This window comes from Falco naumanni, chromosome 3, assembly GCF_017639655.2.
Source record: "Falco naumanni isolate bFalNau1 chromosome 3, bFalNau1.pat, whole genome shotgun sequence".
In the NCBI taxonomy this organism is placed as follows: Eukaryota; Metazoa; Chordata; class Aves; order Falconiformes; family Falconidae; genus Falco; species Falco naumanni.
This window is the reverse complement of record NC_054056.1, coordinates 65,544,374-65,561,399: the sequence shown is the minus strand read 5'-3', so window position 1 is coordinate 65,561,399 and position 17,026 is coordinate 65,544,374. Positions and strand designations below refer to the sequence as shown.

The following is a 17,026-nucleotide window of genomic DNA, read 5'->3' as shown; positions in this document are numbered from 1 at the left end:
ATATTCTTGTTTTTTCTCCATGTCTTCCCCACCCAGTTTGCAAGGAATCTGGGTGTACCTGAATTTAGTTTTAGTCCTGTCCTGTCTTCCCTGTGAGGGAGGATATGTACCATGTTTGTAATTTTTAGCAGGAATTTTTGCTGCCGACTTACAGCAGGTTTCCAGTGACGGTACCACCCTTCCACAATCTGTGAGCTTACTGGTGATCATTGGTGCCTTTCATTGTGCGTTGCTGACTTTCTGCAGCTTGTGAAACTTCACAGTCAGCACCTGCCCCATGAAGATCTTCTCTCAAGGCTGGGTTGTTTCAAAAAGGCTTGTCAGTACATGCTGGACCACTTTAGTCAGGGTTTAACCAGCAGAGATCCAGGTCCCTCAGTGTTCTTCCATGTATTGGGCTATCCCAGGCAATGCCTTGTGCATCTGTTTCTGTAGCTGCTGGATCTCTCAGAATCGAAGTATTCTTGCAAAGGTGCAGAGAAGTTACCCACTTAGCAATGTTTGGTTGCCTTAAATATGGATGTAACGAGCAGAGGAGAGCTAGATAGAAATGGCTTGTAGCCCAGCGGAGATGAAGAATGTATGTAAATAAGAAGGAGTGGTGTTAATAGCTTAGAAAATTCATGTGAATTAAAGAATACAGAAAAAGATTAACTGTTCCTTTTTTCCTGTTCTGAAGATTTTTGTTTAACTTTTACTAAAACTCCATACCTGACACAATATTTTGTGTGCATGTATGAACATATGCTTACTGTCAGGTAGACGTATATACAAAAGAGTGATAACTCTGAAATCTGGGGAATTGTTTCAGTGGCCCTCCCTCAAGAAACAGAAGAGTATGTGCTGTTACTCATGTTTGCCTGCTGTCATTTTTGCCTTTTTGGTAGTACTGGATTATCTTGATGTAGCTCTTTTCAGTGGCAGTAACAGTGATCCATTTCCCTGGCGATTTTTTATGATTATCTTAGCAGCTGGTTAAAACATGCAGAAGAGGGACAAAACAAGTATTATATCTATAAAGAGTTTGGCATTGCTTTAATTCCACCAGTAGAATGAAAACAAAGGTTATGTACATCAGAAGCTTTTTCCTGATATTTTGAGAAGATGACCTCATGATAAATAGAATGATTTATTTTGAACAGTGAGTGAACTTGATGAGCCATTTCAAAACACTGTCTTTGGAAAAAAGATGCACTTTTGTAAGGACCAAGGTTTTGGCAGTTTGGGAAAGTGAGATTACAAGGATTGACTCTGTATACACAAACTAAGGAAAACTTTTGTAAAGTATTCTGTGTTCACTTACAAGAACTATGACATTTAACTTTCTAACAGTTTAACACTGAATCAGAGGAAACATACTTTTTATATGGTATGTACAAGAATACTTGTAATATTAACAAATCATGGTCATGTCTGGACTAAATCCCCTGTATCTTTCCATTCCAGATAGGAAGGTTAAATAGGAATCTAAATTTTGAAAATGTCCTCATCCATGTTCTTGGCTATATAAACATGTTCCTGAATATCTCAAAAATGCTAGATATTCAAAATGTACAGTCAGATTTTACATCTTGAAAAATCTTTCTCTAAAGTAATTTTGAAGTCAGGGATGGAAGGGATCAATGTCAGCTTTGTCAAGAATGACGCATTTATCTAGCCGGTGCTGGCTGGTTTGAACTGATCAAGATTGACACTGTAGAGGCTGTGAGATAACCACAGCTGGTCTGCAGAGAAGACAAGGCAGCAAAGAATGCAAAATCTCGCATTTCTGTATCTCCCAGGATCAACGTTTCTGCTTTTTCAAGTACCGGGAACCCTTAGGATGTCACTTCCTGTCTTCAAGACACATGTCAGAATTACCAGAATTTTCTGGTGTTTTGTGGTCAAGAAATAGATCCAATAGGGAAGCTGGCTCAGCAGTGACCTTGCCTGTTCTTAAGATCCTTCAGCAAAGAATTCTCCAGCCTTTATTCTGTTATCTGTTATACTAAATCAATTTCTAATTCTAAATTAATTTATAATTTCAATTTATTTTCTCATTTTTTTCTAATTTTTTAAAACAACTTTTATGAAACAAATTTTTCTGTCTCTTCTGAACATTTTTTCTTGTCTGATCATAATTTGGTTAGAGGAGAAAGGAGATCATTCATGTCATGAGTTGTGTAGTGGTCTGTCTATCAAAGTTCCTTGGGAACTCTTTAAAGCTAGTGTTAATAGTGCCTCCCTCCACTCCTGAATTACTAAAGCAAATTTACAGATGCAGATGCATGAGAGCACATTCTTTCCTATGCCTCCTTTTTACCTGTGCAAGAGTGCTTTTATGTGCTGGATTTGTCCCCAGTGTGCAACAAGTTCTTCCACACATTAGGATATGTCTGCTTTATCGATCTTAGCCTGTTACCCAGCACTTCAACTATGTCATAATTTTTCTTGTTGCCAGTAATTCAGCCTGATAAGGAGCAAACTTTGGACCTGTGGAATTGACTCCCTTCTTCTCTTTGGATCCTGAAGTTGGGCACTGCGTTGTCCTTCAGAACATCTTAAATGTAAATGACATGTGTGCAGGATGTTGTATGGAATCCAGGCCTGTATTTGGTTCCCAGAATGATGGGAATGCTTGAAGTTTTCACCCTTTTATGTGAGGAACTGAATCTGGGAATCTCTTCTAACCAAGAAGTTTGAAACCTCTGACTGTCCCACTTCTTGTGTGTTAATACACTGGAGCCCCACATCCCTCTGCTTTGCCAGGCTTCAATATACTAGTACCTAAAGCTTAGCCTTTCAGACAGGCATTTCACCACTGAGGAAACACAGACTTTTTTCCTCCTAAGTGATTCCTCATGGTCCTTCCTTAAAGCTGTACCATAGTTCATGCCTTATCAACCTCTGATGAGTTATCTTTGATGGTCATGATTTCTCTGGTGCACAAACCCCAGGGCTTTCAGATGTCCATGGTCATTATGTACAGTGAGTTCAGCCTTGTCTGTTTCTGTTTTGGTGTTTACAATGAGCAGGTCTTCCCTGTCACTGAATCTCCTTGAAATATGTCGCTTCTGTTTAGAAACTGGAGCAAGGATCTCACAAGCTTTGTTTCCCTCTTTAAGGACCAGGTTGTAGGTGATGAGTAGATGTATTTCTGTGCTGTCCCACCCCTTCTAGGTGGGTCCAACCCCACTTCTGGTACAAACTCATAAAAAGATGCTGTTTTAAGACCCTTCTCTGTGGCATAATCGAGCCACAGGGCTGGGTTGCCCTCTTTTTTCCCTGCTGATTCCTCTTTATTCCCTGTACTTTATGTATTTATGTAAAGAAGTACCGTCTGTTCTGTTTTGTTACCTAACTATTCAGGTCCAGTCTTTGTTCCAGCAGTCCTGCAGCATTCTCCCTGTGCTTGAGGTGATGCTGCTCTAAACTTTCTTCTCCTTCCTGGTGGGATCTGCAGTCCTAGCTCAAGCAGGCTATCTGCATTACAGTAGAAGCTGTTTCATCTAGGGTAAGTTGGGCTGAGCTGATGGATTTCTGCAAGTTATGTCCTCCAGCAGTGGAGGAGATTAGCCCACTCTCCTCCTAGGCACAGGCCTCGTCCCAGGTAGGTATCCATCACAAGGGCATACTTATTTCCTTCAACGCTGATACACATTGTAAAGAGCTAGAAACTGGGTTTGATTGAGATAATAGACACGGTCTGAAATACCAAGATTTTTGTTTATTTCTAAAATTACTTGTAAATCACTCAATGATTGGAACTATAGAAATAGTTGAGATGAAGGCAAATAGATGTTAATAAAGTGTTCCTTTCAATAGGTCTCGTTTCCACGGTACAATGGAGTGACACATTAGAGTGATTTATTGTAAAAAACAATATTTTTTCTTTCTTTTTTTTTTTTTTTTTGTGTGCAGGGAAGGGTTCGAAATGATTTCTCAGGAACTATTTCAGCTCACATGGAAATGTTTTGTTAAATGATGCTACACTTGGATTTTTTTCCTAATCACTGAAAGCTGTGTCAGAATTTTGTAGAAATGTTCATGGTATGAATGTTTTTTAACATAGCTTTTGCAGTACTGTCTGGTCGCAGTACCTTTAAGCAAGTATGTAGGCAGAGTGTATGTTCCTATGTTCCTAAAACTGTTGGGGTTCAACCATCCAGTCTGTATCATCTGGTAGAATTAGTGACTGTATGACAAAATCTTGGGGAACTTTGTTCAAAATATGCTGGTTATAGCTAACTAAATTTTTCCTTTCCACCTCCTAGTTTAAAACATTCAGCACCAAAATATATTTGGAAATCATTAACTTCAGTTTGCCCTTTTACTTGCTTTCTTCTGTCTTGCAAGCTCATTCCTTTTCCTAAGGCATTTGAATGCCTAGGAGGACAACTGTGACCTTTAAAGTGAAGAAAGTTTACAGCACTTAACGTGTTGGGCTTTTAAAAGACATTCAAAACATCGATGTAGGTAGGATTTTTTTAAAACTAAATATGCATTTAAAACACTTCAGAAAATGTTGAAATGTACTTAAAAGAAGATTACCTTCTAAACTATGTCCCTAGATTTTAGATTATTCCCCTGGAATAAATTATATGGTTAGCTTCCCTGAAAACTTGTTTTTTAATTTTTAAATGTATTCCTCTTCTAGCTAAACAATCAAAGGTGGACATTTAAACAATGTGTTTTCCTTTTGTTTTGGTTTTGTTTTTTTTCTTACACATGCTTACTTCATGTGCTCTTCCAACCCACATTTTGTTTTTCCTTGGCACTGAGAGACTCTTACATAATTTTTCAAAAATACAACAGTGTTCTGCTGTAATAGTCCAAAAGGCTACAGCCTGCATTTTTGCAGAGGTTTGGGATGATTGCAGTAGAATGGTGTATTGTTTTTGATAAGGCCTGTTTTTGGAAGGGTTCTTAAATGCCTATTTCTTTGCTATTGGCCTTCTCTCAAGTTTCTAATAAACAGGACTCTGCAAGGGAGTGGGTGACATAACTTTAACTTGTGTCACTTCTCAAATACAGCACTTCAGTTTCTTTCAGGAGAACAGCATCAAGAAAAGAATGCTCTGTAGATACCAGAGCTGCCATCCTTCATTAGTTCCTGTTTACATGGTCAGTAATGAATATTGTGTATCTTTATGTAATAAATTAGCATTGGCCTAAGATAGAACCATAGAATCACAGAATCATTTATGTTGGAAAAGGCCGTTAAGATCATCAGGTCCAACAATTAACCCAGGTCTGCCAGGTCCATCACTGAACCATGGCCCTAATCACCACATCTACGCATTTTTTAAACATCTCCAGGGATGGTGATTCCACCACCTTCCTGAACAGCTTGTTCCAATGCTTGGCCACCCTTTCAGTGAAGAAATCTTCCCTAATATCCAACCTAAACCTCCCCTGGTGCAACGTGAGTCTGTTTCCTCTTGTTCTGTTGCTTGTTGCCTGGGGGAAGAGACTGACCCGCACCTGCCCGCAGCCTCCTGTCAGGGAGTTGTAGAGAGCAATAAAGTCCCCCCTAAGTCTCCTCGTCCCCAGGCTGAACAACCCCAGTTCCCTCAGCCGCTCCTTGTAAGACTTGTGCTCCAGACCCTTCACCAGCCCCGTTGCCCATCTCTGGACACACTCCAGCACCTCTATGCCCTCCTTGTAGTGAGGGGCCCAAAACCGAACCCAGCATTCGAGGTGCGGCCTCACCAGTGCCGAGCACAGGGGGACAGTCACCTCCCTTGTCCTGCTGGCCACACTGTCTCCGATACAAGCCAGGACACTGATGGCCACCTTGGCCCCCTGGGCACACTGCTGGCTCACGTCCAGCTGGCTGTTGACCAGCACCCCCAGGCCCTTTCCCACCAGGCACTTCCCAGCTGCTCTGCCCCAGCCTGTAGCGCTGCGTGGGGCTGGTGTGACCCAGGGGCAGGGCCCGGCACTGGGCCTGGCTGCACCTCATACAACTGGCCTTGTCCCATCGGTCCAGCCTGTCCAGATCCCTCTGCAGAGCCTGCCTGCCCTCCGGCAGGTCAACCCTCCCCCACAACTCGGTGTCACCTGCAAACTTACTGAGGGGGCACTCGATCCCCTTGTCCGGATCATCAACAGAGATACTAAACAGCACTGGCCCCAGCACTGAGCCCTGGGGAACACCACTTGTGACCAGTCCCCAGCTGGATGTGACTCCATTCACCACCAGCTGGGCTCGGCCAGCCAGCCAGCTTTTAACCCAGCACAGAGTACACCTGCCCAAGCCATGGGCAGCCAGCTTCCCCAGGAGGATGCTGTGGGAGATGGTGTCAAGGGCTTTACTAAGGTCCAGGGAGACACATCCACAGCCTTGCCCTCATCCGCTAGGTGGGTCATCTTGTCATAGAAGGAGATCAGGTTCATCAAGCAGGACCTGCCTTTCATAACCCCACGCTGGCTGGGCCTGATCGCCCGGGTGTCCTGACATGCCACGTGATGGTGTTCAGGATGACCTGCTCCATAACCTGCCCCGGCACCGAGGTCAGGCTGACAGGCCTGCGGTTTCCCAGATCCTCCTTCCTGCCCTTCTTGTAGCCGGGCATCACACTGGCTGACCTCCAGCCTTCTGGGACCTCCCAGTTTGCCGGAACTGTTGATAAATGATGGAGAGCAGCTTGGCGAGCTCCTCTGCCAGCTCCCCAGTACCCCGGGGTGGATCCCACCCGGCGCCATAGACTTGTGCATGTCCAGGTGGAGCAGCCGGTCACTGACCGTTTCCTCCCGGCCTGTGGGGACTTTGTTCTGCTCCTTGTCCCTGCCTTCCAGCCCAGGGGGCCGAGCAGCCAGGGGGAAGCTGGTCTTGCTATTACAGACTGAGGCAAAGAAAGCACCGAGTACCTCAGCCTTTCCCTCAGCCTTTGTGGCCATGTTGCCCCCCTGCATGCAGTAAAGGATGCAGATTATCCTTGGCCCTCCTTTTGTTTCTAATGTATTTGTAAAAATATTTTTGTTACCTTTTGCAGCCGTGGCCAGCCTGAGTTCCGGCTGGGCTTTCTCCTTTCTAATTTTCTCCCTGCACAGCCCTGAGACATCCTTATAGTCCTCCTGCGTTGCCTGCCCCTTCTTCCAAAGGTGGCGAACTCTCCTTTGTTCCCTGAGCTCCGGCTGAAGCTCTCTGTTCAGCCAGGCCGGTCTTCCTCCCTGCCAGCTTGTCTTTCAGCACATGGGGACAGCCTGCTCCTGCACCTTTAAGCTTTCCTTCTTGAAGAATGTCCAGCCTTCCTGGACCCCTTGGCCGTCCAGGGCTGCCTCCCAAGGGACTCTGTCAACCAGTCTCCTAAACAGGCCAGTCTGCCCCCTGGGAGTCCAAGGCGGTGGGTTCTGCTGACCTCCCTCCTTGCTTCTCCAAGAATCAAAAAAATCTATCATCTCATGGTTGCTATGCCCAAGATGTCCCCTGACCACCACATCACCCACCAGTCCTTCCCTGCCCCGTTTGTAAACAGCAGGTCCAGCGGGGCATCTCCCCTGGCTGGCTCCCTCACCGGCTCTGTCAGGGAGTTACCAACTTCCACACACTCCAGAAACCTCCTGGACTGTTTACTCTCCACTGTGTTGTATTTCCAGCAGATACCCAGTAAGTCAAAGTCCCCCACAAGAACGAGGGCTAGCCATCATGAGACTTCTCCCAGCTGCTTGTAGAATATTTCATCTGCCTCTTTATCCTGGCTGGGTGGTCTATAATAGACTCCTGCCAGAATATTTGTCTGGATATAAGTTCAGGGCAGTTATTTCTAAAATCATTCACACGGATGTAAATGAGAAATAGTACCTTGTAGCTCGGTGCAGCTGCTGCACAGTGCGTAAAGGGAGAACCCAGACTGCTAGAACAAGATCTGGATATTTGTTTAGAGCACTGCAGTTGAACTGACAGATATCTGTCATAGGAGCTGTATTTAAGTAAAATCCATGAAAGATTCGGCTCCTGAATGGTTGGCTTCCACTGTTTGGAGTAGGTGTCGGCTCTCTGTGGCTGCAAATGACTGTCATTGAGACAGGCCAAGGTGTGACCTGAATGTGGACAGTTGCAATATCATCTTCTTGAGTTTTGAAGAGTAACTCCCGGTTTGTGACTTCTCCTTCTCTTCTGTCAGTCTGTTTTGGCTGCATCTACATAATCATGTTTGCTTGTGTGTATACATACAAGGCTGTAGGAGTAGGGCTGGTACGTAGGTTTGTTTGTCCTCCAGAGTGGGAGCTCATGTTTTCTGTTAGCTTCAAGCTTTACTGCATTGCCCATGTTGTACACTGCTGTGATAGGCAGCATGCAAATGATTAAGTCAGATAAATCAATAGTTTGTATCAGGAGGTATGCCTGTGGTTGTATTGATAACAGCAGCTGATTGCTGTGCAGGAATGGAGTGGATCTGCAGTCTTGTGGTACCCCTCCTGGATCAAGTCCATCTGCTGCCTCATTCCCTCTGCAAGATGTCTGTGCTATAGGCAAATGGAGAACAGTCAGGGTGTGATTTATTGTAATGTCTAGGAAGAAAAAAGAAATCTGTATGCCTGAATCTCCCTGAAGTAGAGAACATCCCCAAATAAGCCAGAGGAGTTACTCACTGTATAATCCCCATCGAGTACCACCACTCCTGTGTCATGCTTGCTGCCATTGCGAGGTCTCACTGCCAGGTTAAGATTATTGTCCTCTGTCCAGCTAACTGTTAGAATGGGGCTGGAGAAGTGATGTACGGCCATCTCTTCTTCATCCGCTGCTGCTTGTGATCCTGCACTGATTACACTCCAGGCAGATTCAGAACCTGCCTTTTAAAATGTGGCCGTAACCAGTGTAGTGGGTATCAACTAACAAACTGTCAGTGCAAGCTCTGGTGCACAGTGTCTACTCTAAAATGGCATTTTCTTCCCTACTGCACATGTAGTAGGGTTTTAACAAGTAATAGATTACGGAATGAAGTTTCTGCTCTCTCCCCTGGGAGTCCAACTAGACAAACAACGATTAGGAAATCTTAGCTGATAATTGTTTAAATGTTTTGTTTCTTAATTTCATCCTTTTCCTTGGGCAATTTTGTATTATCCTAAATAGTTCCTTTCATTCCTCAGTGCTTGTGTTTCCCAATGTGTAAATCACTACCAAGTCTTCCTTTCCCACAGGCATTGCTTATCCTAACTGTTGACTGAAAATCAATCCTTCCATGTAATGACTCTGTCACTGTTCTCTGAACTCTTTCCATTTTACATTATCCATCTGGCAACAAAATGTCCAAAACTGCATGCAGGCTGCAGATGTGGTAGCTCCGTAGCTGTTGAGGCAGGGATCTGTTACAAACCATTGTATGTCAGGACCTGGCTGTTTCTGGGATCAGTACTATGAAAATATAAAGTCATTTGCCTCAGCTTCTCTGCCCAGGGCACCTTGGTGTAATGAAAGATTTGTAATATAAACCTGCTGAAGTTGCGTTGTGCTTTACTCCAAACCCTATTCCTTTTTTTAGCTTTTCTATACCCACAAACACATTTCAAGCTCTCATTCTCCTCAGAAATATATGGCGCTTCAAGCCTGGAATCTGACTGCTCTCCCCAGCCTGCTGTTAGCAAATAAAAGCTAGCAGGTTTCCAGGCCAGGGCAGCTGGGGTGTGTGTGATAAGGTACCCTCTGCTCTGGTTCCCTGCCCTGCCTTTGCTGTGTCCCGGGTTCTGTAGGAGTCAAAACTGAACTGCGATGTGTGACTGTCATGCTGTTTTCTCCATTGGTTTCCCAGCCTCACGAGCAGCATGTTCTGCATGTGCTTTCCCAGCAATGCTGCACAGCCGGGTTCCTGCCCTAAGCTGGCTGCATAGCTCTTGTGTCCCTCTCTGTTGGGTCTTTTTCTGCTGTTTCTGGCCTACCTCCCATGCGCCAGAGGGGTAAGGAGGTGCCCTTATGTAGTCTGTGTGTGCACATCAGGAGTACGGTTGGGCAGGAGTGGAAGCTCGATATTTAACAATGTCTCACTGTTTAACATATGCTCATTGGATTTCTCCTGTTCATTGACTATCTATTTCAAGTACTGCATCTAATGGTTAAGAAAACAAAGAAGAAGAAAAAAAAAGAAAAGAAAAAAAAATTCTGCACCTGCAGAAAACTAATTTCAGCAAAAGTATTTCAGTTTTCATTTGTGGTATCACAGGTTCACAATGTTGTTGGGTTTTTTCCTTTCAATTTAACAGGTTATCACTGCTAGTTTATCACCGTTCTTCTTTGTCATGACTGCCAATGTACTAACGATTTCTTGGTAAGTGCCTACATGAGCTTTTTTTCTTATCAATAAAAATGAATTTCCACACAGTGCTTCATGTGGAAATACTTTTTAAATGTCAGGTTTTATTAGTGCCAGTAATATTTTGCATGTAAGGAGAACCAGGTGTGCAATGATGGATGCAGTACAGTAATACAAATACAAGAGTGTTTCTTCTGCCTCTGTGGGAGAACATGGACATTTTGGACATTAAGCCTCACCGCAATTCACTCAGCATGTTTTACAGCTAGACAAATGGATGCAATAGGCAAATAAATGACCCATTCAAAGTCATGCTATAAATTAGTGGCAGAATTGAGAATAAAACACAGGAGTCATGGTTTGGTGACAGCATCTTTTTAACCAGTAGAGTGCATTCAAGTTTCCCTAACACGGTGCGTACTGTGAATGCATAAAATGAAAATAGTAGCAAAATAATGATAATAAACTTTTTCCAAAGCTGTATCTGGCTTTTGTGATGTGTAGCCACACATTACAAATCATCTAACCTAAATTTTTTAGGTAGTGATATAAAGGATTGGGGTGCAAATGCCTTTGGACAAAGACCATGCTTTTGGTCTGTGTTTGTATAGCACCCAGTAAAAGGGAATCCCAGCCCATGGCTGATGCTCCTAAATGCTTCTGCCATGTAAATAACAACTAAATACAGGGTTTGGCATATATCTCTGAGGACAGATTTGTTATTGGAAATAAAAATCTGTTTATTTTTGAAAAGCTTTAAACTTCCTTTTTTCCCCCTTACAGTTTGATTGCTATCCTAAAGATTCAGCTCTGCACTGAATAGAATTAGCATATTCTTCTTCCAGGTGTGATAAAGAAGTTACAGGAAGGAGAATCTCAGTTCAAACTAGCCCCATGCACAAATGTGTGAATATACATCCCCATATATATGTTAAGCACTTGTAATCTCATATACTGAAATAAGTAATGTGTATTATTTTTTTTTTTAGTTCTAGGATTACATTTCTGTATCCTATGTGTGTAAGAGGCTAAACTAATATAGATTCATCTACAACACTCCTAGCCTAGGCCATTAACTTGCCAGTCTTCATCATGTTTTACATATGTTTGTGCAGGTCTGTCATGTGCGTGCTAGAGGTAGGCTTTCATAATATGTATGTATTCACTGACACATACACTAAAAAATCATGTGTACCTTTGCTTTAATGTGAGCACATGGATCCATATAGCTGCACACATACTACATGCCCTATATGCACTGAAAGTAATATAAATGATTAACACATTGGTATCTTTAAAAGAAACTTTGCTTTAGCCCTTGGGCCACTGTTATGCTTTGATTGTCATAATTCAAAAAGGTAACCATTCCATTTATTTATTTATTTGAGTTCTGTTACTGCTTGTGCATCAGCAGTGCCTTGGCTTATCAGCAAACCTCTGGAAATAGTTTGTTAGATGACAGCAGGTGCAAAGCACTCATGAGCACTGTGGGTTTTAGTGTTGCTCCAGTGTTATCATGGACAATATCATACGTTAATTTCTCAGTGATGGGCAAATGCAGTTAGCTGTCACCCCACAATAAACAGAAGCTGGAGGATTTGCCATATGGTAAATTGAAGGTAAATCAAGGTTTGACATTTAGCCATGTATTTTGCTCTGCTTCATCTTGAAGTCATGATGATGGTTTCCATTGGCCTAGTAATCTTGGTTGCATGGGCATGTGGATACCTGAAATTTCAAGTCCTTCAGAAAGGGGTTCTTCTCTGATGTAGGACGTAAGATATTAAAGAATAATTCAGGTGTAGGCACCTTTTTACAGAACAAGGCTGTGCAGTGTACTATCTCTTGTACAGAATTGCCAGTGTAATCTTTAGAAGCATACATCAGAGAGAAGTTTCTTTTTCAAAGTCTGCGTTAAAATTTTGTGGAAAACAACACAACTGTAGAAATGAGGGGAAAAAAATGAGTAATGTCTAAGGCTTTATTGGTTTTAGGTCTTCTATATGCAGTGGGGGGTTTTCTTTAGGATAAAGAATACATTATCCAGCCTTAGCTTCCAAAGGAATTAATGTAGAGGGTATGTTTATAACTGGGGCTGAAATCCAGGCAAGACATGGGGGTTAACTCTCTCCACAGAAAAGTGCTGAGGTTGTTAGTGATTATAGGTGAACAGGCTCGTGTGTTTTAGATTTTTTGAAAAGCTTGCAGCCTTCACAGCCCTTTGCTCCTTGTTGGTAACTCCACACTCAAAGCTATCTGTCTCTGTGGTGGACTGTCTACAGACTGTCTGTAGCATCTACTTTCCAGGGCTGTTTACTGTGTAATAGTAAGATACTGTATTGTTGTTATACAATGTTTGTTCCTCTCAGGAACAAAAGCAATTACATGATTTTTAAAACAGCTCACCAAAGCAAAGATTTAAGTGAATGTAATGCTATTACAGACCAGAGAGCTTTCAGGCTTTACATGTGGGGTTTTTTTCCCCAAGGAAAAAAAAGCTGTCTTACAAATGAACTTAACAGAAGTTTGTTCTGTTTATAAAGTTCATTAAGGAGCTTTTCTGTTTCGTAAGCTAACTAAGCCATGAGGCTAAGATGAAAGGTCAGTACACTTTAACTTTGCACTGTTATAAAAGGGGAGAAGAGTCGGTGTCCTACCATATTCAGTAGGATATGATCGATATCGTATGTCAGTTATGACAGATAACAGAGGAGATTTGGAGATTAACTATTGCATGGATTGAGTGGGTTGGTAGCTTATTTCAGTGAATGGTTTTGTTTGTAAAACCATTCATCCTGATTCAGAGCCCTGCTTCTAGCCTGAGTCTTGGAGAAGAGCATTAGTGCCACCACCGTGCTGTGAGCAGCACAGGAAGGAAGCACTTGGGCACACGTGCCATTTTGTCTGGGGTGGGTTCTTTCACCAGGTTCCTCACAAAGAGAAGCAGACACATTAATTTCTCTCAGCCTCCCTAGACCAGTGGGATCTCCCCAGAGCAAAATTGTTTTCCCCAATTTTATCAGTCCCCAGAACCTAGGCTTTACATCTCTTCCTGACTTTGTCAAGTGGCAAGTTTTCAGGACAGAACACAAACAGAAATTGCAAGGGGGAATCATTAACCTAATGAGGTTCAAACTCTCTTGCCTTCCTTTCCAATTCTTGCTGGTGTGTGGGTGTGCAGCAATTCTCATAACTAGGTGCAACCTTCTCTATCTAGATTTCTCTATGTGTATTTTCACATTAATACCATCAGCCCTAAAATATAGGAAGGGTAGTTTCTGATGAGACCTGTTAAATAAGACATTTTTGGTTTCAGCCTTTTCTTAGCAAGATGAATGAAAAAATCACCTGGGTTACTGTCTCTAGGTTGAACAATGTTTAGACAAAGTAATGCCTTTGTCTTAATGTTGTGCTGTTTGGCATTGTATCAAGTAGAGGGACTTGCCTGATGCTAAATTTGTGGTATACTTTGTTTACAGCCTTGTGATCGGTGGAGTTGGAGAAGCTTTGCTTGTTTACACTGAAAGAACAGGCACATAAAGAGGAACCAGATCTCACCAGCTGGAAAAAAGCTGACTTGCAGCCTAGAGACCCTGCCATGAATAAAACACGTCAGCAAGAATGAAGAAGTGCAACCAAACATGAGGAAAGAGACCTATTGGTTTTTTATTAAGAAAGAACAACTATGCTATTAATAGTGCTGGTAAGAGAGCAGCATAGCTGCCAGGATGGTTAGGAGCCTTTGCCTCAAAGCACAAGACAAACTATTTCTGATTGATGTGGTAAAGGAAAAACTGCAGTGCCTCATGCTGATGGCTCTGTGTGAGAACCTCTCAGTAGCAGCTCCTTGCACAGGGAACTGAACTCCGGAAAAGCAGCATTCCTCACTGGATGCTGCCGGTTTTTTGTTGGAAGCTGACAGCAGGTTGTACCAAACAATGTCAAAGCCCAGATCCTGCCATGAATTCAGGATTAGGAAGGATGGATTTTGTCTCCAACTGTTCTGTAAGCAGCAAGCTGCTGCACACAGGTCTGTAGTCACGTCGTCTGACCTGGCATGGTGACTGAGGCCATGGGGCTTCTGGAAGTAATCCCCTTCTGGAACAGCGGTGGTTTGACAGCTTTGCAAAATGGGGAAATCAGCAATAAATCTTAATATCTGTAGTGATGGCTCTTTGTGCATTTTTTTCCTCTCCCATTTCTCTGAGATTTCTCTTGAACTCTGCAAATTTTTGTCAGCTGGAGGGGGTGGAGGAACATGTACTGTTCCCAACAGTGGTTTGTCTCTTAAATTATTGCAGGAGGCAACAAAGATTATGAACCTTGAATGAATGTCATAAAGAGTGTAAGGCAATTAATCTCAAGAGTTCTTAAAATAATTTCATTTATGGTTGCTTAATGGCTGTTAGAAATCAGCCATAGTCTTGCTATATTAGTGCCTGGGAAAGCAATCTATGTGAAAGTAATATTAAATGATGAGTTGATAATGTCGTGGGGAAGGTCTACATGGTAAAAGGAGCTTGATAACAAATCTTCAGTGAGGAGAGGGATTTGTTTCCATGACGTTAGATACCTAAAGTTAGCCCCTTAACCTAAGTTGACGAAGTTTCCTTCATAGTCAATGGAAGGAGAGGGGTGCTCTCACAGAGATGATTCTTCCTTAATAGATTACTGTGTTAATATGAAAGACCCTCTGGAAGTGCTTCTCTCTGTAGATGGAAACTAGTCTAGAAAGGACACATGGCTTTTAGAGGGCTACAGGTAGCGGAGGCATATCTGCTTCATACTGACAAATTCCACCACCTGGGTTTTAAAGTGTGGCTACATTTTAACTTCAAATAAAACACCGTAGTTTAAAAAGAAGGTAAATTTTACAAAGGATTGCAGTCAAATTCTGTGGCTGGGGAGTTTTACATAAAGATTAGTTTTCAGAAAAAAATGTTATAGTTTAAAAAAAAGAATTCAGAGAAGTACTCTGGCCTGCGGTGTACCTACGCTTATTACAATTAATTGCAAGAGGCCTGTTTATACTGGTATGTTGTTCACATATGTTGGGTGTGTTGGCTTGAGTTTGGAGTGAGCCATTTTCTTGCCAGGTGGTAAAACTCAGGTTTGGGAAAAAAGGAGAGAGGGACAAGCATGAAAGGAACGTGTGCTTCAGCTTCAGTACTAGTTCTGAAACCAACATGAGCCTTATGGCACAGGGAGTTGAGCCCATACTCGTGCCTGGTGAGTCAAGACACAGCCACGGACTGTCGTGGCCTTCCTGTCTGTAATTTCAGCTAGTGCTGGGAGTGATGGCTGCAGCATGCTGGCTTTTCACAGAAAACTAGTTCTGCCAGCCAGACGTGGCAATATGATAGGATCCTTGCCATGCTACCTTTCTGCTGATTTTGAAGTGACTAGTGACCCTGGGAGACCTCATGTAAGAGTTCCTGTGTGATAGCTGAAGTTTTGCAATCGTAGCTGGAACCTTTGCTGTGGGAAAAGCTCATCGTGTACCTCTCTTCTTGCATAACTTTCAAGGGTAGGCTGCAGTCTGGATATTTTTTTCTTGCTCTCTCATGTCTGTGCTGTTCGTAGCACTGTACCAAACCCCAGCACAACCATTTGCTGTCTGGTGGGTGGTCTCAGTGGGAAGCCAGTAGCCAAATCAGCAACCAGGGTTGCTGTAGCATCGTAGTGGCAGAGGGCATGCTTGGGGTGGCTGCAGGAAGGTTGCTTGGCTGGAACAGGCATTATGTTGCCTGGGCTCTGAGCAAAATCAGTCTCTGCAGCTGCTGAATCTCCTTGCATAGCAAGTCCACTACCATTTTATGTAACTTCATGCATTAAACAACACTGAGCTGTTTGCTTCTGCTTTCATTTTTGTGCCTTAGTGCAATGTGCTTGCATTTGTAAGGCTCTGCTTGATGTAAGTAAATTGATGCAGGTTTAAATTGATTGCCACATAAGCAAATCGAGGAAGCAGAGTTAACAGTGGAGTTGGGCTCCTCTGTCAAGCATGGCTGGGAAGAAAAAGCACCCTCTGAACCAACCTGATGTACTTCAGGTGAGGATGATGCCTGCAGACCACCGTGAGGCTCATCAGCCTTGCTGAAGACTCAAAGTAGGGTGGAAGGGGAGCTCGAGGGCCTTCCAAAATCCATCTTTGCATATTCAGAGTTGTCTCAAGGTGCTAAAGGCATGGGTTGGCTTCCTTCTTCCTCAGGCCTTGGTAGAGATGGTAGCAGAGCTGGGGTCCGCTGTGGCAGCTGCCCCCGCGGGTGTGCCTGTGAGCAAAGGGCTGCTGGAGCGTTGCTGGCAGCGAGCATTCGGAGGGTTGGTCCGGCTCTAGGGCAGGGGGTGGACAGAGGGCCCTTTGGAGGGCTTCTGGCCGTTGGAGCAAGTGGTGCCTTTGTCAACACGTGTGTGCTGGGCTGGAGGTTTCAGCCTGGAGATGGAGAGCTGCAGCAGTTGACAAGCCCCAGGGCGGCATCTCAGCTGGCAGCTTGGAGCAGGCCTGCACACAAATCTGAAGGTGAGCCATGGGTGGGCACCCACGGGAAGGCCCTGGCTCCCCACCACCGCCCTTGGGAAAGGGTGCGCTCCCGCCGGCAGCACCCAGGGCAGAAGACACACAGAGAGGCGCTGGCTGGGCTCCCTGGTGCTGGCAGCACGCAGCCCCGGCGTGGAGGCGAGCACAGCGGAGGGGAAACGTGGGGAGGGCAGGAAGGTAGTGGTCGCTTGCTGAGGCTGGTGGCTGGAGGGGATGGGGCAGAGCAAATGTGATTTCCTGAGGAAGCAGCAGCCTG

The 17,026-nt window shown here is 43.8% G+C and overlaps 1 protein-coding gene across 5 annotated transcripts in view; it reads left to right on the top strand.

The window, feature by feature from the left end:
* Positions 1-14,396, top strand: part of TMEM241 (transmembrane protein 241) — a 61,873-nt gene extending 47,477 nt beyond the window's left edge. For 4 of the 5 annotated variants that reach the window (XM_040585557.1, XM_040585558.1, XM_040585561.1 and 1 more), the window contains 2 exons: positions 10,183-10,247; positions 13,712-14,396. In XM_040585557.1, coding sequence (XP_040441491.1) covers positions 10,183-10,247; positions 13,712-13,772 — 126 coding nt within the window. In that variant the 3' untranslated portion in view covers positions 13,773-14,396. The remainder of the gene's footprint in view (positions 1-10,182; positions 10,248-13,711) is intronic. The other variant, XM_040585559.1, reaches the window with a different exon arrangement.
* Positions 14,397-17,026: the final 2,630 nt, after the last annotated feature.